Here is a 22,108-nt window from a genome sequence, read left to right on the forward strand (position 1 = left end):
ATGTTGGGCACCCAAGAAGGATCACGTAAGGAGGATAGAGGCCGCAGAAATGAGAATGCTTCGATGGACATGTGGTAGGACTCTGTGGGATATGACGACAAACTCTGCTATTAGGATGTCCTTAGGGGTGGTGTCTGTTTCCGAAAAATTGAGGGAGGGAAGACTACGGTGGTTTGGGCACGTCCTTAGGCGACTACCGTCGGATGCGGTCAGGAGGGTAGAGTCGATTACAGTCGACGATGCCAGAAGGAAAGGACGACCAAGGCGGGAAGTGGGATGACTGCTTGAGATCTGATTTGATGGATTTAGGCCTTACCGAAGACATGACCTATGATAGGAAATTATGGAGGCTTAAGACTAGGGTAGTCGAGTAGTGTGGGTCACATCTATAGGGTGTATCATCTTTGTCTTCTTTTAAAGGCATTTGTAGTAATTTCCATGACTTTTACTTTTTATACTTTTCTGTTATTGGTATTTATGAAAGATTAGAACTGGGCTTGATATCGTTGTCTTCTGTGTATCATTCTCGTCATGTTTCCTCTGTATAAATTTAGCCGGGTCTTATGTTTCTGTCTATATGCAGAGATTCTTTCGCAGGGATTATTTTGCAGGGATTACTCCCCATTACAGAAGCACATATGGTATTAATGACTGCATATGAATACTGTTTAGCTATGTATTTATGTAATTATTTATACATGCATTGCATTTTATCTATATTTTTAATTTTCTGACTGCCGGAGGTCTTTCACGGAAGCTATTCTCAACCTGGCGTTGGGGGCAGCCTACTACCCTACCTCCCCCCTTACCCCATACATATGGGAATTGGGTTTTGTTGTTGTTTGTCTCTCCCCCGTCACTTCTTTCCATCTCTTTTAAATTTGTTTTTCTAATATCATATTAACATCATATTTTCTTTTACTTAAATAAGCTTTTTATATTAAATATAATAAGAATACAAGACACGAACACATTATATGAAAAAGTAATTAAGATATCAGTATAAATTATAATTATGATCAAAACAATGAGAACATAAATTTCGTCAGTAAAATTATTTATTTCATAACTATTAAATTTAATTACTAATTAATCACCAAACATTAAAATAATAATTAAATCTAATTTAATTATCAATTATAATTTTAAGTAAATATGCACTAGTGTTTTTGTGATTTATCGATCATTAATGCATTCTTTGTTGCTTCATCCTGTATTATGTATTTTCTTGCTTTCTATATTGGTGTTGCTATCAGGTAGGATGAAAACGAACAAATAGACAGTGTTGCTTTGGTGTTGTATCCTCGACTATTCTCCCCAGAACACTTTTTGCAACAGTGAACAGGAAAATTTCGGCCATGATTGAACACTAGAGCAAAGAAACAAGAAAGACAATGAAGCGTTCAAAAATGGATTTCTTGTTCATCTCTTGAGTAATATAGCGAAGCTGCGCTTGTTGTTATGGATCTGTATTTGATAATTGAGTGTTTGTTAAAAATCGAAATTAGTATCTTTCTGGGACAAGAAAAATGTCAGAAACAGTATTATGGTACAAGCTTCTTGGAAGTCGGTTATGCACTTGGTTATAGTTTACTTGCTGTTATAAACAAATTTACGATAACCAAATTCAATTATCCAGGCTTATTAACTGCATTACAATACTTAACTTCTGCTTTAGGGGTCTGGGTTTTGGGCAAGTTTAGAGTTTTACATCATGGTCCTTCCGAATTCGATATATCATGCTGTGAAATGTCAAAACTAACAACTACTGATTAAAATAGAAACAAAACAGAATATAGCAAGCAGCGAAGATTGTAAAAAGAGCTCTAATGACGACAAATGTCATAAAACGATAAATGGTGAAAATTTTCGTCAACCGTTTCTATTTGGGAATCCACTGTTGTGTGACACCTCTAATGACCATAATTCATTCAAATACAGATTGCCGACATCCTCCAACTCTTGCTTTTGCTTTGGATGCTCAAGCAATCCATTTGCTATCCAAAGAAAGACGACTTCATCACTACGATGCGAAAAAAATACAAAACACCGTTGCAAATGAGATAGTAAATAATTGTAACTCAGCTTCAACACCGGCAAAATGTCATTTTCACCTTGCTCAACTGTACACAGTTCATTATTCCTTACAGTGACCCACTCAGATTCATCAGTTCCCAATGTTCTCACTGCCCATGGAACCCCTTTGCATTTTCTTACAATTTCCTCCCTGATTGTCATGAGATTGGATGTTGTCTCCCATCGCCATCATCAAAAGCCCATTTCTCAAACAAAGTCAAACAGTCTTCATGAGGGAGACCTTTCAATTCATAAGGGCAAATCGAACTCATTATGGATGCAAGCTTCAAAGCACGAGGTTTGCTTTCGGACAAGCCATCCATTGACCCCAGTAAATCTCTTAACTCAACCCATGCTGCTCGATTTTCATTCCACGTGTCGTCTAGAACCAGTAAAACTTCTTATTATTCAAAAGACTTCGCAAACAAAGTTGTAAGGCATTGATTGTTAAATCATTACAACATTCTCCCTTGTTTATAGATTGGATAATCAGCTTGAGCAATCTACGAAGATTAAATTCATCCGACACAGATCCACATCTTCAATGGAAAAAGTGTAGAAACACGAACATCATGTATACCAATTGAGCGAGCATAGTTTTTACTAACCTCCAAATCCAAGGATGAGAATCACAGGGATACCTCCATCTTCACTTGGTCTCCAAAAGATCAATAATATTCTCTTTATCCTCATCTCTACCAAGAACATCTGAAGACTTCACAAAAGAGTGAGTATCTCTGTGAAAAACATGTCGGTTATCGCTACACTGTCCTAGATTAAAGCTGTTCCACTCGGTGGCAAATTCGTCTAACCTAGGATTGATCTTTGATGTTGCGAGCCATTTTTAAAGAGAACAAAAGAGGGAAAGAGCAGGAGGATAAAAATCGTACTTGTCAGCTGAGTTTGGGATGATTGACAGCCTGTTTGCGGAGAGCTTCACATCTGAAATCATCAATAACATCTTCAGCATCGTAAAATATATCTCTAAGCTTCCAAATACAGAGGCCAGCTTCTCATTGTGGTGCTGTTATCGCTCGGCATCCAACAGCACAGCTTTAACGCTGTTCATGGTCCCTTCAGCTCTCTCAAATCGATTTTGACATTAAAGCCCAAATAAACTTGTTCAATAGAGAGATCGACTATTTTCCCCAGAACCTTCTATGCAATAGCGTTCTATGCAATAGCGAAAAGGAACATTTCCGCCATGATTGAACTCTAAGAGCTACGAAAGAAGAAAGTCAATGTAGCATTCACAAATGATTTTTTTTCGTGTTTTGAGCAATATATCGTACTTGCCTTTGTGTGAACAAGTATTTATACTTTTCTTGTGTTTTGCTGAAACCTTTGTTCTTTCTATACATAACTTCATGGGCTATAAGCAAGGAATTCGATTCTTCTTTTTGTAGTTTTTCTTACATAAATCTATGCGACAAGCAGCTTGATAGTGGGTTATATGTGTTGATGTCCGACCGCTAAGGGATGACAACATTTCCTCTATTTTCATTTTACCACAAATCTGACAAGTACATAGATATAACCCTCCAAAGACCATATTTGAAACAAAACAAAACAAAAAAATATTAAAATTTGAACATATCCATACTGGATTCGTACTATCCGAATCCGAATAACATAACTTCGGAATCTTTCATCTCTGTGCCTATAAAATCATTTTTCTTCACAGACCTGGCCAAATTCAAGAAGCAACATCCTTGGCTGCAATCAAAGCAGCTAGAAATGTATATATGCAGATTTCCTTTCCTTTCACGGACAAATTAACCCCGGTGGTTAACAGGCAACAGCGCATGCAGCCGGTTCTGCAGAAGCGACGATGTTCGCAGCTGCAGGTTTGACACCGGCAGCTATTTCCAGGCATTCCCATGTTAGTTTCCTCTTCTCGGCAGCCTCGTTTGATTGGGAGTTCTCTTCCTCCAACTTACACTCGCAAGCAAGCACGAGCTCTTCGTCCATCTCGACCAACATCTTTCTCGTGTTTTTTGTTAGGTTAAGCACTGTTTGGTTCCAATGATTCAGGGAATTCCGTTCAAGGACTGGAAAGATGAGAGGGAAAATCACCAGACGGTTATGCCTGATAAGATTAAGGATGCGCTCATTGCTCCATATCATGTGGGCTCGTTCAGCCACCTGAAATGCATATCCATGAGAATAGGAATATGACCTCCAAAGAACCTTTTAGGTACATGGAAAAAAAACCTTCAAAAAATTAAAACATGCTTGTATCGAACACTCATGACTCCCGAGTAACATGGTAAATCACCATTTAATTAATTTATCTAGCCATTAAACATTCTTTATCGAGTATGTAGGAGAATAATCAATAGGCTAATAGCAATGCTAACACCACCAAAATGAACCAGGTTTCAGCAAAATCGTACTAACATACAGTTTCCCCGTATGGAAATTTTGTCCCAAAACTAACTTGCTTTTTCCCTGAAGTGCCATGAACATACATGACAGGAAGTTCTCAATCAACGGAAAAACAAAACCGATAAAGATTATATTTGACGTAGGCGTCTATCAAAGTAATTTGAAGAGGACGATTACCTGGTAATGAAAGCTGTTTAAGCAGCACGCAATACGCCGGAACAGTGGAATCGCGATCTTTTGGAAGTCAGCCATGCCAGTCATCTCCAAAATCTCTTCTAATTCGCTTATAAACATCAATTCCTTTTGGCTATTCCTAACCGGCCAGTACTTTAACAGTCCTGTAATCACGGTATTAGCTAACTTCGGATCCTTATCTACAAACTGTACAATACAGTAAGTTAATTGCTGATGATAAGCACCCATATATTTCGGTTTGTGTAGAGGAATGAGGGCTCGACATAGAAACATCTTGTGCTCCTCCTTCAATGGTAAAGCAAATCCGCTGATAATACTTCCGAAAATCTCCAAGAGCTCAGCAATACCGTTATGCCTTTCGGTTTCACATACGAAAACGCTATGCCTTTCGGTTTCGCATACGAAACTATAGATGATATTGCTAACAGCTTTTCGTACAAATGGTCTGTGTACCGTGAATTTCCCATAAATCCCATGCAGAATTGTTTTCAAACAGTCTCTTTCTCGGGGATCCTCGGACTCAAATAGGTCAAGTAGTCTCAAAATAAAAGAATGATCTAAGTACTTCTTTGCCACCTTTGCATCAAGAGAACTACAACCGATAAACCGAAGAAGTAGATCATATACAAGTTGCAAATTGGACCAGCCAGGATCAAACATTGGCTCTTCATCGTCTGCTTCACCACTAGCGGTATTAGAGCGATATTTAGGTGGAAAAACTCTGAACAGGTTAAGGGCACACATTTTACACACTGCAGCAATTGCTGACTCGTTGAACTTTGCGGACCCCGAAGAAACGAAATCGACAAGCTCTATCAATGTTTGGCGTTTAAGATCTTGCTCGACGGCAGTTTTATCGGGATCACTGGAATTGCTAACCTCACAGCAGAGGTTCAATTTACTGATAAACAGGTACGGTTTCTGAGGATTTGAAACATCGTTGAAAGCCAGATTCGGCTCCACTGCCTCTGATCCAGCCACAATGCTAGCAGGAAAAACGACTGAGGACACCCGTTTAACAACACGTAGCCGACTTGATATTTTATTCCCGAAATTCATACATTGAACTCCATCGTCTGTGTTGGAGGTGCGTTCACTAGATTCAGTCCCAGCTGAATCTAAAGAGTTGGATCTTTGCGACTTCCGAGGGAGTTTTCTTAGAACTTGTTTGAGCATGATGCCAATAAAATTAACTTCCAGTAACACTAAGTTCCTGAATTGATAATATGAAGTTACAAACTGTAAACGAATTAAAGGGATGGCATTGATATGGTAGGGAAAGAAAAAAGATCAAGAACACCGATAATGAATGCATACAGTAATGGTAATTTAGCATGTAAATGGATTCACTTGCAATATTTTCAACCATGCTAAAATCTTAACATGCTTTGTTTCTGGTTAACAGATATATTCATGGGATCAAATTGAAAAAACCAACAATAATAATATTCAATGCAGCAAAAAACAAATTGGGGAAATCTCAAAAAATTGCCATGATTCTCAAAAGTGAAGAACAGCTGGTTTTGGGTATTTTCTTTAGCTTAATTTTCCATTGAAACTGCAGAAAACTTCAGAAAATATAAAGAAAATTCAGTAAAGAAAATACCCAAAACTAGCTGTTCTTCACAAATTAAGCTAAAGCCCTCACTTTGATACTATCAAGCATGAAAAGTAAATTCCCGGTAAACAAACAACGGCCTAGTAGCAGCAATATTGTGTTAAACTGCAAAAGAAAATATGGAAATTTGGTTTCATGATTGGAAAATCTCATGTAAACTCCAGATCTGATAAACAAAGTGAAGAAGAGAGTAAATCACCAAAGATCTAGCACCAAATCACAGTATTAAAACAAATGGAAAGAAACCCAGATCTCATTTAGCAAAAGAATAGCTACTTTTTTAACGAACAAAACTTTGAGCTATACCACAAGGAAGAAAGAACCGGGACAAAACATTTCGAACCAAAAAATAAGCCAATCATGCAATTAAGCCAAGATTAAAGGTGGAAACAAACCTGTGCTTGTTGGGCTGTAAAAAAGGTTTTCAAAGAAAGAAGCAGGTGAGAAAGAAATGGTCTCAAAAAGGTTTGGACTTTAAACAAAAGGAACAGCATTCAGATTTCTCATTAGTTTCAGGGTCAGGGAAGAAGTGGTATTGGTTCTCCATGAAAAATCGACAGTCTGAGCTCCTTGATTGAAGAGAATGATCAGTTTGTGGCATTGTCCCAGAAGGACATATGTTAAATTTCCATTTTTTTTTCTTTTTAAATTTTTTTCTTTAATAATTATCATTATTAATGATTAAGTTGGGGACCAGTTGTTTAGTATCACAATTATAGTCAGGTCTTTGAGTATTTGAACAAAATCATGTTCATGTAAAGAGAATCTTTAGCTCGCATTTTGTTCATATAAATGAATTTATCCTTCATTAATTTAAGCATTAAATTCATTCCCTCTTTATTTTCTAAATATTTTTATAATTTTTATTTTAAATTAGGTAAATCCTTATTTTAAATATTTCATTTTATTTAATCACAAGTGTACTAAAATTTAACAACAAATTAATACTATAATCACTTGAAAAAATCCTAATTATCATGATATGAAATCCTAAACGAGAGTATATATTTATATTTGAGATATTGTTACTGTATTTTTAATATTAATGAGTTTATCAATCCATTTTATTCATAATAAAATATAAATAAATAATATATCAAAAAATATAATATTTTTATAAAAAAATAATATTTTAAATTCGATTTAAAACAGAAGAAATACAAATACAATTATATGCGTATACATGGATTCGTTTGATCCATAATACAGTAACATAGTAGAGTACAGAAAGTAATAAAAGGGGAAAGAATGTCAAATCGACGATAAAAACGGGACCAATATGTCACAAACTTTTAAGTCAACGCAAGAAACGAATCCCCGACACGCAGGTGCCAAATGCTTGATGTCGGCACGTGTCCCATTTTGTATTCGTCAAATGAGTATCCTTTTCTTTCCTTTTTTTATTAAAGAAATCTTAAGTCCCGATTGGCGCCGGCGGCGGAAGCTTTCACCGTGTAATGTTTTGGGCTGAGGCCCAAGGACGATTTTTCTTACAAAGTTGCAATATTTTAAGCAACAAATAAATAAAGTGTTCTTTTTCCTATATTGTCTTGTGTTCGTACTTCTAATTTTTATAATTTTATAAATATTTTCATTTTATGAATATAATTATAAATAATGGATATTAAGATAAGTATAATTATAACTAAATTATTATAAAAGATAACTATTATCAACATTAACATAATAATAAAACATGACAATATCTTGATAATTGATTTTATCATAGTTTAAGAACGATATATTTGAATAATTACAAGAACCTATCAATTAAGAGAATCAATTAGAAAATCTAAAGCATAATAAAATAGAAAGATAACTAAATAACAATCAATTTACGAGACGACGATAAGTACAACTATGGAAAAAGATCAAGAAAGCCTATGGAAAAAGATCATTGTCACTAAATACAACTATGCTTCGGATGCGATTATGTCAAAAGGGGTTTAGTCCACGGTATTCGGCAGGGGTGTGGCACAATATAGTGAAACAAGCTACGATGGATGCTGAAGATTTTTTTTCGGAGGTGAGGTGCGTTATGGGGCTGGTCACAGAATTGACTTCTGGAATGATCATTGGACAGATTTACAGTTCTTAAAAGTAGCTTTTCCTAGAATTTATGGGATTGCAATGAAAAAATTTGGCTCTATTAGTGAGTTTCGGAGTTGGGCGAATGGAGAGTGGGTTTGGAATATTGAGTTGAGGCGTGGATTGTTTGAATGGGAAAATGTTATTTGGAATAATTTTTGTCAAGTTCTAGAAAGTGATGTTAGTTCAAATCCAGGTGATGATAGATTGAAGTGGATAGGTTCTCCCAATGGAATTTATTCTACTAAAGATTTCTGCATTAAATTAGCAACGGTAGGTAAGATTGAAGACCCAATCTGAAAAAAGGTTTGGAATAAGTATGTCCCTTCTAAAGTGGTTGCGTTTGTATGGAAAGTTGTATATCAAAGGCTGCCAGTTGCGACGGAATTGGTTAAGAGAGGCATCAATTGTAATGTCCAACTCTTGTGCTTGTTTTGCAAAAGTCACCCGGAAGATGTCAATCATGTGTTATGTCATTGTAATTTCGTATGGCAAGTATGGCAACGGTGGTGTTTTCTTTGGAAAGCCCGGTTTATTATACCTAAGAATATCAAAGACTTATTAACAATATGGGATTCTCATAAAATTAGAAGAAAAGCAAGGAATCTTTGACAGATTGGGTTTTTCGGTTTGATTTGGCAGATCTAATTGTGTAGAAACAAGTTAAGGTTCAGTAATGTGTCTTATAATGTGGATCAAATATATTCCAATGTTTTACTGCAGACAGGGCTTTGGGCTAATATATTATGGCCATCGCTAGTTCCAAATGTTGAAGACTTTGTTCGAAGTCCAGAATCTATCATCTTTATTGAACATTGAATTATTGTAAAGACCAAGGGGAGTGTATTTCAATGGAATTTTTTTTATTTGAGTCATGATCCAGGTAGGGGTGTGGGCAAACTCTTTATGGTAGACGTTGTGCCGGTTGATCAAGAGCTTGAGGGATGTACTCACTACATCATTCTGGGAGCGTGCTGATAGTAATTTTTTTGGAGTTTTGCATTAATTCAATGATGAGGTATAATTGTTCATTCAACCCGGACACTTGTGTTGATCTGATGCATTCCAGCGTTCTTCTGCATGAGTTAGATCATTATTACTGTCCATTCTTAATGAATTATTAGCAGTTGTTTTGATTGTTCTGGTTATTGCTTTTCTGTTATACTCCATTGCTAGTGTGCTTGGGGTTGTGGATTGATGAAGGATTGGGATACAGATTGGTGATATTTTATTATGTTGTGCAGTGTTATATGATGTGTTAGCAGGTTTGGCGAATCTGGTTTTGCTGTTGTGTTGATGCTTCCCATTGAAGATGTGCTTGTGTTAGTTCAGTTCTGCCTTCTCTTTTCTGGTTTTGTCGACTAGATGCTTGGTCTGGATTGGGGTTACAATGAGTTTGGGTTGTGGTTTTCGGTGTTTAGTAAAATGTAATAGCATTAACTGTTTGAGATTCTTTCCACCTCAAGATACACTCTTTTTCCTCTATTTAGGATTATGGAGGTTTTTTAATGAGGTCATTGAGGTGGTGTACTTTGTATCCTTTAATAATACAAAGTACCCTCTTTCAACAAAAAAAAACGAGACGACGATAAATCTCAACCTAAAAATGAAAAGAAAAATTTATAAAAACCAGACAACTTATTATAGGAATAAACAAAAACTAACTACAATAATATATAAAAACATTCATCATATTTTATAATGGACATTATATAAAAAATATGTAATATAAAATGTTAATCATTGGTTTTGAATCATTAACAAATCCCTATACGACTTTTTAATTGTAATCGTACCTTGTACAAAATTATTAAGTCATCAATGCTGATCTGTAACAGTTATTTAGGCTTTTACTTCTGCTATTAATCAAAGAAATCTTAAAATTCACATCACATGTATTCCAATAACACTTTCTTATAATACATTACAATAATAACACTTTATAAGAATAACTAAAGACGCTTCTCAGGCATTTGCTCTTTCCTATTTTCCTTGGACACTTCTTGATTCAATTAAGACCAAAGTAGAGAGATAAGAACTAACTACAGAGAAGCTTATATACATATATATTGGAACAACACGAGATATATTCTACATGGCAATGTGGATCACAGTAATGAGACCTACTGCAAATCCAGAAATGATTCAGAAACTTGGATTCCTATGGCACTTTCTGGTGGAATTCGAGCCTCATTACCAGAACTTTCGGAATTCTTAGGCCTCCACTGGGTCCTTCCTCTTACGACCTCAGACCCGTCTTCCAGACGGAGCAAGTGCCTGCACTCGACTTCACCAATATTCACCGAGTTCCCCGCACCATGGTCGGAGACGGCAGTTAGTGACTGCAGCACGCAGTCCCTCCCACACTCCCTCCTGTACTCCAATGTCATTGAGGATAGCTCGTGAGACTCCAAGATTGGCAATGGAGCACTCTGCAAACAGTATTAGTTTCCGACTTAAATCAGATTCGGAGCATCAAGTTACTAAATCGCGGTTTCTTTTTATATCATCCACTACATCGAAGCTATTGATTCCGAGGAAAACCATCCACTACGTCGATGAATGCAACTTAAACAAGTCTAATGGATGTGCATAAAATAACATTGTGCTTTTAGGTTGGAACATAAACGGGAAGGATGTGAGTCTACCTCAAGGATCCAGCCAATGTACTTGACATTATTGACATGCTGGTTCACATCCAAGTCACTCCATCTGGGCTGCAAATTAGAAATAAAGTTCGAATAAGAATGCAACAATGGAATAGAAATACCATAATTATTTACAAGCGGCCATAGATGCTGAAGAAGAGCGATAAAGCAGTGGGGGACTTACAGTTAAACCTTTACGAACGTATTCTGCGCTGCTGTCATCAAGTTTCACTAATTTCCGGCTATCCTCAGCAACAACAGGTTCAGAATTCATAAAAAAAGGTTCTATTTCCCCTCGAACCTCTTCTGGAATTTTCGATAACCTTCTAGTCACTTTATTCATCATCACCCAAATACTGCACATTACCACAATCAAAATAGAGGGAACCCAGATAAGTCACGCCTGAAACACCATTCAATAATGTACAAGCACATGGATGAAAAGAGCAATCACTCTATGTTACCCGGGAAACCAAAATATCAATCATCTATTGTGATGAACAAAGACCAGCCAACAAAGCCTTACCTTGAAGCTCTTGTTAAAATTTCACCAGTTTTACCATCGCGGATAACCCAATCCCTTCGCATGCAATTCTTTCCTGATGCACTGACCCAAGTATCTACTTGAACAACATCACCCCTGCAAGAAAAACACAAATAAGTCCAGTGTAAGAGTTAAACTTGACCATAGTAGTTCCCGTATCATCCAAGCAAGAAACACGTCTTAGTAACATCATACTGGGTACTGTATCCACATAACATCATGATGATACACACATATAATTCCCAACCACACAGGAAAGCACAAGTGGCTTATCATGAATTGTGGTTACAAGAGCAACCCAATAGCAAGAAAGTGCATCTTACCAAGTAGGATAACGATCAACCACAACTTGCATCCGAGTGACTACCCATATTAGATTCCTCTTGCACATCTCAGGGGTTGAACCAAAACCATCTCCTAGCATTCCAGCACTTCTAACATGATTAAGTGCTGTTTCCTGCCAAGAAAGAGATCTATTAGCTAAAGATCAGTCTTATCCAAACCCCAACACAAAAATCGATAAATATAAATTTTAATTCCTTAACACAAATTGTTTGAACATCATAGACAAATAACAATAACCCGAACCTGTAAATGATTCATTACTGTCTCTATGGATGCTGTACGATCAGCACCTATCTCATAAGATCTAATTGAGAAGTTCTGTCTGAAAACAAGACCATCCTGAACAATTCTTCCTATACCAAACGGATCAATGAGCATGTCAGGTCTCTTCGGCTTCCAATCAAGCATCGTCCATTGCTTCTCAGCAGCCAAGAAAACGGTTGTGATAGCAGCAAGAAGCATGCTCCAATCAGGTAACTGATTGATAAACGTCCTCGGAGGAGGGGAACTGACACCATCTTCATTCTTGAAAACTTCCACTGGAGGTGTAACAACCTTGGTTCCATTTATTTTTGGAGGGGCTTGTGCATTTGCCTTGACTTGCAAGCTTCCGGAAGAAGATGATTTCGTCGTGATACCTCCAAGATTAATGGATCCATTTCCATGCTGCTTCTTTTTCGAGCCGGAGGAGTCCGGCGATGAACTTACCGGAAAGAATGCGGACGTAGCAGCAGTGGCAACCATGTTTTATAAATTAAAAAGAAATATTATCTGCTAAAAAATCCCCTCGTTTGCTAAGTGCAAGCTTTTCAGAAAAGCATCTGGTGCATTCTCCAACTGTATCACATATTGTTATAATAATAAATAATCAGAACATTTCCAAAAGACGTGTTAAAAGATTCAGATAATCACAAAAGCATCAAATTATGGCTAAAATGCAGTTTACATATTCAATAATTCAACGCAACATCCCGATTTAGTTTTCTCCATAATCTAATCAACAAACATGTATTTTGAAACATCAAATAAGCTGTTCATTTCTACAAATAAACTATCGTCATGTTTAACCATCTAAACGACACGGTAATTTAACAGAGCAACTGTAAATAAGCCAGTAAAGAAAATAAAACAGAGAGGCAGATCTAAGCTGTAAAAATGTTTAAAAATAGAAGGATGGAGAAAAATAGCAAACAATTCATAAGCGCATAACAGCCTCCGTATCCGTTATAATACAGACCAGTGCATTCCTTTTCATAAGAACAAGGACGGGAAAAATATACGTCCCAAAAATAGATTGGTTGATCCGAGACTTTGCCACTCTGCCTTTTTAGGCCCGAGAGTCTGCCTTCCGACCCTTAAGAAGGTATCGTGAGCTCCTTGGAGAGGTCTGCTACAACCCGAGATCCCGGTGTCGTTCACCCGGCTGATTTAGTGGAAAGTCACGATGACCAAATTGAAGAACTTGGCGAATTGGAGGACCGAATTGGCGAAATTGGTAACTTAAAGCAAGTTTTCCAATTCGGTCCTCGTGGCTTGGAAGCGCTCTCGGTGTCGGATGGCAAAACACCGGGCTAAACGACACACAGAAACCCGGTAAAACAAAATCTTCCCCGTTGATGCCCCTACCATCACTCAAAAGTCAAAACATTTTTTTAAAAGCAACACCCAGAATCTTCCTTTCGTTTCTTGCCAACCAAAGTTCCAAACAGATCAACAACATTTCAACCAGCAAACACAGATCAAACCAAAACAAAAATAACAAAAAAAGATAACTAAAATCTTCACGTGCATACCTCGACGGAAAAAAACCAATCAATCGAGTGGAGGTTTTCTCGAGAAAAAAGGCAAAGACGAGAAAGAAAAGAAACTATTGTATGAGTTAGAATCTTCAAACTCTTGTCGATAGCTATAGTGCGTGCAGTCTAGCACCAATCTCTCTTTCTTCCTTCTTCGCTAATCCCTCTCCCCTTATTTCCTTCTCCTAGATTTTCAATTATTTTTTAGAAATTCCGTTTCAGAGTTACCGAAAGCAAACAGATATATTTGGAAATAAGAGTTTTTTTAAAAGAGAGAGAGAGAGAATATTCAAAGCCAGCTCCCAGCTGTTTAGTTCGTGGTGGGGAAAAGGCGTCCAACGACTTTATTTATAGCTTACACCCTGTCCTTCCCGCCTAATACATTTTCCCTCTCCTTTAACTTCCCAATTTTGTAACACTACTTTCTCTTATTTACCATCTTACCCTTACCCCTTCATTTATGTTTCTTTTAAAAAAATTATTAAGTGGATAGGTAATTACATTTTTAAAGTAAATATCATTATAATACTATTAAATTCTCAGTTTTCAATAAATAGTTTATAATCAGTATAATATAAAACACAATGGCATTTGAAGTGAAAACGAATAGAATAAATAACTTGGTGGGGAAGGTTTTATAAAATCAAGTAAGCAAGCTGAAGTCAAATATATATAACTTGCGGGCATAATTTCTTCTCATGTTGGAGAATAAATAAAATTTAAAATATATATTTTTGGGGTTTATTCACCATAGATTTCCAAACTAAATTTCATATTCTAAATTAATATTCAAAATTCAAAATGTTATAATTAAGTACTTAAATTACTGATATTGCATCATTCACGTCATCTCATCGTTCTAACCATTAAATTTAGACAATAAAAAGGTTTATTCAAACAGGACATGAAGCATACTCAAAAGACATCGATCAAATCTTTAACAAGTTCAAATACAGGATAACATTAATCTCATATGTTATAACAAAAGAAATAGTGTTCGTCCATTTTACTTTACATGTTTTTTATTATTAATAATCTAGGGTGAGTGCAAGATGACTCTCAATCATTTGACATTGAACGCTCGCACTTTTGGTCCTAATATTCATGGTGCTTGAACACGGGACATCAAAGAATAACAATAATTTATTTACCATCGATGTCATTTAATTAATGTGGTTTAAATACATATTATATTAGATTTAATTTGACATTTGATACTTAAATTAGAATTCAATATATGAAAAGACATGATAATATTTTTAGAACTCAAACAAAATATTTAAAATTTTGGTCATAATTTTAAGATATTTACTGAATTTTTTTTTCATGAGACGTTGGCCATTAGGAGGAAGTTAGGAAAGCAAATGCATAAACCAAAAATGGAAGTTTGTTTATCGTTCTCTCATTGCAATGGATTTGGCTTTTGTATGTCACATTTGACTTGGAAAAGTAATTTTAGAATAATATGTAAATTGGGAGAGGGGTAGTGCAACCGATGCGTCAAATCCCTCGGCGAATGGGGTTTGACTACTTGGGGTCAAATTCTTCGTCTGCGGTCTTTTTTTTTTTTATATAAACAGATATTGGCAATTTTATTTATTTTTATTAATCTTTATTTTGATTCGCCGAAACAGCCGATTTTGGAGGTTAAATTCGAAACCGGATTCCTCCTATGAAATAATTAAAGTATAGAAAGAAATGTGATTTGAAACTCACATGGGCTTTTCATTCGACCACCTCATTGGGTCATTAATATGCCATGCCTAGCTGCCAGCATTATTATTATTATTTCCCCAAACAGATGGTTACATGTGCGACTCAATGATTGATTAATCCTAACTTATTATTGTTACCAGGAATAATTATTTCATTCTAACTTATTTTATATTAAATAAGAATAGTTTTGATTTTGTTGCCCAAATAATGTAGGCATGAAAAAAATTTGGGAAATATAAGGATTGAAAATTAATTTAGATATAAGTAATTTGTTATAGTATGTTTGAAATTTGTCGTGTGAAAATGACGAATTTATAAAATATAATAAACATTTGAAATTGGTAATGACGAGTTATATTTTTGTCATCTTCTCTCTACGTAGTATTCAAATTATATTTAGAATTTATCATAAAAGAAATATTAACTTCGTTGGCTAAATAATTCATGCAGAACAAAATTTGGAGATGTAGATGTTAGAAAATTAATTTGGGATATATGTTATTTATTACAGTGTGTTTGAAATTCGGGCGTGAAAATGATGAGTTTAATAAAATATAATAATAGAACTCGTCACGCAGACACGAAGAGTTATATGCAATATTTGTCCAATCCACATGATGAGTTATATATTTTTTAATATATTTTATGAAACTTATCGTGCAGACATGATGAATTTCGGTCTAGATTATAAAATATTTTTTAACATTTATATTTTTCAGAAAAAATCACCTATAATATTCCTAAATTTTATTGAATAAAATTATAAATTTTATATTAAATAAAATATTAGTTGTGTATATAACAAGTAAAAACAAAGTGTGTCATGTATATAGTTATATAAGATATTAAATTTTAATTATATAGATTTGATCAATCTTCATACATAATTTTTTTTATCTAGAAAAATTCATCCATATTTTTGGACTGTATTTCCCTAACATGATTTGCATTTATTCTAATTTATCTCAGTTTAATTTATAAGCTTTAAGCCTTTTTTTCGCTTGTTTTTTCTTATTAATTTTATTGACTATTGACCATATCAATTTTAATATTGGTCGTCAATTATTAATACTTCTTATTTTTCTTTCATCGTATCTTTATTTTTTTTCTTTGTTTTTTTAGTTTTTAATAATTATATATTTTGACAAGTTTTTCGTTCTCTTTATCAATCGTTTAGCTGCTTAATTTTCTCAAAGTTATATTTGATATCAATTTGACTGATTAAGTAGGTATTTATTTGTATTAATGCTGATCTTCCTTGCTTTAGACCCTTATATTAAATTTGGATATGCGATTTGTGTTCGAAGATAGTTTTTCTAGCGATGCTCGACTTTGATTTGCGATGGTCGATGATCTTTCAATAGTTTAATCTATTGTTGTGATTTGTTTGTTGATGAAATCATATTTGTTCTTATCTATATTTTGTTCAAGTTTTTTGATGAACTTTTAACATTTTCCTTATATGATTTCATGTGACTAGTCTCTTATATTAATGGTTATAGAAAATGTCCTAATTATATGATTTATTTACGTTTATATCGTAAACATTCACTCTAATTTTGAATTTTTTTAATAAGATTAATTATTTATATTCTTATAAAAAAATATAGGCTTTTAATTTTACTTTTTAAATGACATAATTTCTTTAAATGACCTCTTAATATTTAGACACATTTTATTTGGTGATTTTAAATATGTTAGTGACGAGGACCAACTTATTAGCAAGAGGTTGTCAGGCTAGCCCTTTGTGTACTCTTTGTAGTAATAGAATGGAAACAATGAGACATTTATTTATTACAGTTGCGCATTTAAAAATATTTTTAAAGATATATATATATATATATATAATAGATATTTTTCGTATAGGGTAGATATAACTTTTTTTTTTAAATGGACACTAATAATTAATGAATAACAAATATATGTTCACATATAATAACGAATATTTTTAGCTAATATCAAATTTTAAAATAAAAATAACATTAATATTGACATCACTTTTTTAAAAAATTAGAACTCTTTGAAAAAATTGACACTCATAATTTTCTCATACCCTTTAAACAATATTTTTGTAAAAGACTTTTGAATTTCGATATCGTAATTATTTTATCTCTACTTTGCTCGTGATTCTAAGTACTATATTTGACAAAAGAGAAATATGTGAGAATATGATAAAAATTTAAGACAGACAGAGATATGTTTTATGGAGATTACCATGGTGTTATGACTAGTCTTTTGAATTACAGTAAATTTTTATTTATTTTCTGAATAAAGAATAACTTATCGATAATAATAACTCGGTATTTATAATTTCATGAGAATTCATTTGTCATTTAACATATATAATCTATTTTTCAGCACGAACAAAATAATTTTAGTGATTAAAGCGATAATTGTTATATTTAGAGGTCTCATATTCAAGCATTAGACACTGCAATGATATTTGAGCTTTTTTTTAATCAAACGATTATGAATCTTCAGAACATATATTATTTTGTAATTATCTTAAATAATTAAAAAATTACTAACAGGGGTTGATTCAAGTGATAAGCAGCTTAATATTACTTAATTAAGGTCTTGAGTTCGAGTCTTTGTATATGTAGAAAATCTCTCCTGGGAAACTCACCCACCAAAGCAGGTTTGCAACACGAATCGGTCTGAATTAGTCAAGACGAAGTTTTGGAACCGATGGCAACAAAAAATAATAATAAAATAAATAACATCTATTTTGTAAAGACGTTATAAATTTTTATTTTTTAATATATATATATTTTTTCATACAAAATAAAAAGAACTCAAATTTGCGATATGAAATTTGAGGCTTGCAATCGGGCCCATCGCTTTATAGGATAATATCTCAGGAGTTTGTTTTCTCGAAAGACATTAATAAAGTGTACAAAGGTTTGGTACCGATTACAGTTTTGTGAAAGAGAAAGATAACCATATTGAAAACTACTCATTTTGACGTTTATTGATTATGCATTTACACAGCATAGACTAATAAAATTTTGAAACAAAATAAGAAATACTTGTATACGACATATTTAGAATTTTACGAAGAAGTTTTTTTACTGATTGACACACCATCAAAAATAAATATAAAGGTAAATTACTGATAAAAAAAATTTTAAGTTTCTCAAATAAATTGGCAGCTACAAACCTCCTTTCTTATGTATCATCACTGTTAAATATTATTGTGATCATCGTCGCTTTTAAATAAAACACCCGTACTGAAAAACTTTATTCTTTATTGAATCAATTCATCACCAACCTATATAAAATAATCCTAATAATATATGCTTGTGAAAGTAAAGCAAGAAATGAATAATTTATGGGAATTAAATCACCATTGTGATTACTTCATATTATTGTACTACCTTTTATAAATAAAAGTATTGTAGCTTGTAATCGTTGGGATGGATCCACAACAGCCAACTATTCGCAAGCAACAAAGACAGCACCGGTTCATGCACCCTAAACAGAGTTTAGTTTGGTTAAAAAATCAAGCGAGTCTTATATATCAGTTGATAATATATCATATATGATATTGAATTCGATTTTACAAGACAATATCATTAAAGCCATATGTGTCATCCAATTATATAAATATGCAACATACACTTTCATGCCGGAAAATGAGGCACTTGGACTGGTAAATGTCGACTTTTATTTATTTTCCTTGAGCTTCAAAGTTCCGACATCTTCATATCATAAGCGAAAACAACAAAAGCGAACTTGATATGTGAAGGTGTGAACCTTAAACGTTCAACTCTTCCGTTCCAGGACCTAAAGCTTCAAAAACTGCCTCTGCTTCCTTTTGGTCAACTTGGTCCAAGCCTGGAGGGTTCCACTCGGATTCTGCAAACATACACGAGTCGCCACTATGAACCACAAAGGTGCAACGATGAATGTGCGCGCGCTATATACTCGGTACTTAATACAGTTGATTTTCGTAACCACAAAGGTGCAACGATAAATATCTCCTATATTAGAGAGAAAAGAAGCAAGAAGAGCGAACCTGATCCTTGTCAATCAAGATTGCACGGACACCTTCAGCAAAAGCATTCCGCAGAGAAGACCGTATGGCAACGCGGTATTCAGTCTTCATGACACCTTTTAGCTGGACAATCAAATGCAATGTAAATGCAGGTGTTATTGAGAAGTATTGTCGAGAAGAAATTTACTTAGTAAGGAAACAAGAGAGAAATGCATGAGGAAGGCAGTCGAATCGAACATCTCCAAACTCACCGTCGTAAATTCATTGTTCTGTTTACCATATCCGGATGCAACTCTAGAGAAATAATTGTGTTAAGCAAATAGAAAAGGGAGCGCCCTTCCCAAGACGCCCTGCAGAGCTTCATTTGTCCACTTGATCACTGCAGAATGAAATGATGTTTAACATATCTACATTGATAGTGTCAGTGTCATTCAACCACACCCACAAGAAAAGAAAAATAAGGGCTTCCTTTAGTGAACCTAGATTCCCAGATGGTACATAGTGTGTTCCAAGACCAACAAACAATGCATCTGAAGGCGTTGATATCCTTTTCCCAGTCATTCCAAGATAAGCACCTCAGAACTATGAAAATGTGAATGAAACAGATAAATACAACATAGAGAGCAGAAGAGAGCAATAGAATTAACTGGTATTTGTGCAAATAGGCACTGACCGTGTGCATATATAAATTTATCTTTATATAGCAACAGTATAGCAACAACAAAAAGTTCCTAAAGCAATTACAAGATTAGAAATAACCCTCCCACTTCAAAGCCAGTGCTTTTGGTTTAATTATTTGCATCCTATTACCAATCGTTTTTGCAACTCTTGGAGATTCGTTTAGAGTAAAAAAACATACCAACAGAACTCCTGGGTTTGTGCTGCTATATATGAAAAGCCAACGTCGGGAAATAATCCAATTCCATTTTCTGGCATTGCAAGAACAGTCCTCTGACCCAACTATGTACCAAAGTAAAATGTTAGATAAAGAAATTGAGAAAGATATTATAATTTAAAATGCCAGACAATATTTCTCTGCACAGCAAGGGGATCAGTTTGCACCTCAGTTATCACTCTGTAGCGACCATGGCCAGATAGGCCAATTCCAAAGCCCATTGTTATGCCATCCATGAATGATATATAAGGTTTCTTGTACTCTGAAATTTTGCATATTAGAGAATACTCTGCCGCGTAGACCTGAAAAATAATAACAATGTTATTAACTTCGAATGACTCGGCATATGCAAGACGCGGAGTGATGGAGCAGTAATGAGAACAACATAGCATAAACAGATGACTCCATACTAAGGAATGATATAAAAATAACATTATGCACATATGATGAATCATCCAAACTATAAGCTGGTCATGGCTGGCTAGAACAAAACAACATATAGCTTGCAACCGTGGATATAATAAAACCTAACATGAACAAATACAGCAAAGTTTGCAGGAAACGTGCAGATGAAAGGAAAGCAAAACCTTGGGAACAAGAGGTGTGTTTCTGTCCTTTTGGATTTCAGCAACAACGCCTTTAATATACATTCCTCCAATAACCGTGAATGGTTAGACCCAAAGAATTCACATAACACTTGAAATGTTAAAAATAGCCAACAAGGATATTTCTCCAAGTATCTTTGTCCAGCAAAAGAAGAATTAATATTTCTCCAAGTACCTGCACAAAAGGCACGCGGTGAGCTGCCCTCAACCAGCACAAATTTGACCTTAGGATCCAATTCCCATTCTTCAAGAATTTGTTTGTACTTGATATCCATATCTGTATTTATCAAAATATACACATCTTATCAACAAAACAGAGCCACAAACTACTGATTCGTATCTAGAATGCAAGACAATGTCACAAAAAAATCACACTAACAAATTTGTCCATTAGTTCTTAAAAAGGGCTAAATCTTGCGGATATCAAAAAGATTCTTCTTTTACCAGGATATCTTGTAGATCACTTACAAGCTTCCTTTTTTTTTTTTTTGAGTAATCTAGGGTAAGTAAACAATACATGTTCAAAGATAACTCTAATCTATTTTACATTGAATTACACACCTGGCATTCATAGTGCTCAAACCCAGGACCTCAAGGAATAACAACAATTCCTTTACCGCCGAGTTCGTTTAGTTCATGCCACTTACAAGCTTCCTTCAATATATACTCATATCAAAACCATATGTTCTCTTCATCCGCTTACTTTCCTTATTTTTACCCTGACTAATTTTGACAGCTTTAACCCTACATAAATTTCATCTTTACAAATCAAGGACAATTTTCGTAATTTCAAAATCGAGCTCATAAATCAGTCTTCCTCGCACAATAATAGCTGAGACATAAGTTATTCAATTCGAACTCACTTTCATATCAAGCAATTTAACTCATACAATAATGAAAAAATAGAGGAAAATTTAAACGGATATGAAGGAGAAAAAACGGAAGAACCTAAATTCATGGTGTTAAGTGCTTTGGGACGATCGAGGGTAATGATTGCGACGCCGTTGGGATAAACAGTTCCCTTAACAAACTCTTCAGCTTCAGCCATGGTGGATAGCTTTCGAATTCGATCACTGCAAGCAAAGAACCGGCGGGAACGACGAGCTGCGGGATAGCCACCGATAAAGCAGGGTTGTTTGGTAACAAGAATAGTGTAATCTTTAATTGACGATACGGTGGCAGAGTGTAACACTGAAA

General features: G+C 34.6%; 2 protein-coding genes and 1 pseudogene across 5 annotated transcripts; all 3 read right to left on the bottom strand.

Moving 5' to 3' along the window:
• Positions 1–3,833: 3,833 nt before the first annotated feature.
• LOC120117611 (serine/threonine protein phosphatase 2A 57 kDa regulatory subunit B' kappa isoform-like) lies at positions 3,834–6,909 on the bottom strand. Of its 3 annotated transcripts, XM_039137862.1 has the most exons (4): positions 6,673–6,908; positions 5,045–5,898; positions 4,642–5,014; positions 3,834–4,221 (listed from the first exon to the last, which is right to left on the bottom strand). In XM_039137862.1, the coding sequence occupies exons 1-4, from the start codon at positions 6,769–6,771 to the stop codon at positions 3,865–3,867; spliced, it is 1,683 nt and encodes a 560-aa protein (XP_038993793.1). In that variant the 5' UTR covers positions 6,772–6,908; the 3' UTR covers positions 3,834–3,864. The 3 variants fall into 3 exon arrangements, with proteins under 3 accessions (XP_038993793.1, XP_038993792.1, XP_038993794.1); XM_039137861.1 differs by having other exon boundaries at positions 4,642–5,898; positions 6,673–6,909; XM_039137863.1 differs by having other exon boundaries at positions 4,642–5,872; positions 6,673–6,761.
• A 3,331-nt stretch (positions 6,910–10,240) lies between these two features.
• LOC120117613 (palmitoyl-acyl carrier protein thioesterase, chloroplastic-like) lies at positions 10,241–13,950 on the bottom strand. Of its 2 annotated transcripts, none has more exons than XM_039137865.1 (7): positions 13,696–13,950; positions 12,146–12,693; positions 11,881–12,014; positions 11,540–11,653; positions 11,198–11,369; positions 11,014–11,082; positions 10,241–10,797 (listed from the first exon to the last, which is right to left on the bottom strand). In XM_039137865.1, exons 2-7 carry the CDS (start codon positions 12,644–12,646, stop codon positions 10,489–10,491), a joined length of 1,299 nt encoding a protein of 432 aa, XP_038993796.1. In that variant the 5' UTR covers positions 12,647–12,693; positions 13,696–13,950; the 3' UTR covers positions 10,241–10,488. The 2 variants fall into 2 exon arrangements, with proteins under 2 accessions (XP_038993796.1, XP_038993795.1); XM_039137864.1 differs by having other exon boundaries at positions 12,146–12,739.
• Positions 13,951–18,961: 5,011 nt separating this feature from the next.
• LOC120117619 lies at positions 18,962–22,089 on the bottom strand (annotated as a pseudogene).
• Positions 22,090–22,108: the final 19 nt, after the last annotated feature.

The sequence above is a fragment of the Hibiscus syriacus genome, unplaced genomic scaffold (assembly GCF_006381635.1).
Source record: "Hibiscus syriacus cultivar Baekdansim isolate YM2019G1 unplaced genomic scaffold, ASM638163v2 tig00110321_pilon, whole genome shotgun sequence".
Lineage (NCBI taxonomy): Eukaryota > Viridiplantae > Streptophyta > Magnoliopsida > Malvales > Malvaceae > Hibiscus > Hibiscus syriacus.

Coding starts and splice junctions, on each gene's coding strand:
- LOC120117611 (XM_039137861.1), bottom strand. CDS start 6,771: ATGCTGTTCCTTTTGTTTAAAGTCCAAACCTTTTTGAGACCATTTCTT. Junction 5,899..6,672: donor TTACAGCCCAACAAGCACAG/GTTTGTTTCCAC, acceptor ATTCGTTTACAG/TTTGTAACTTCATATTATCA. Junction 4,222..4,641: donor TAAACAGCTTTCATTACCAG/GTAATCGTCCTC, acceptor TATGCATTTCAG/GTGGCTGAACGAGCCCACAT.
- LOC120117613 (XM_039137865.1), bottom strand. CDS start 12,646: ATGGTTGCCACTGCTGCTACGTCCGCATTCTTTCCGGTAAGTTCATCG. Junction 12,015..12,145: donor CAGTAATGAATCATTTACAG/GTTCGGGTTATT, acceptor CTTTCTTGGCAG/GAAACAGCACTTAATCATGT. Junction 11,083..11,197: donor ACGTTCGTAAAGGTTTAACT/GTAAGTCCCCCA, acceptor TCTAATTTGCAG/CCCAGATGGAGTGACTTGGA.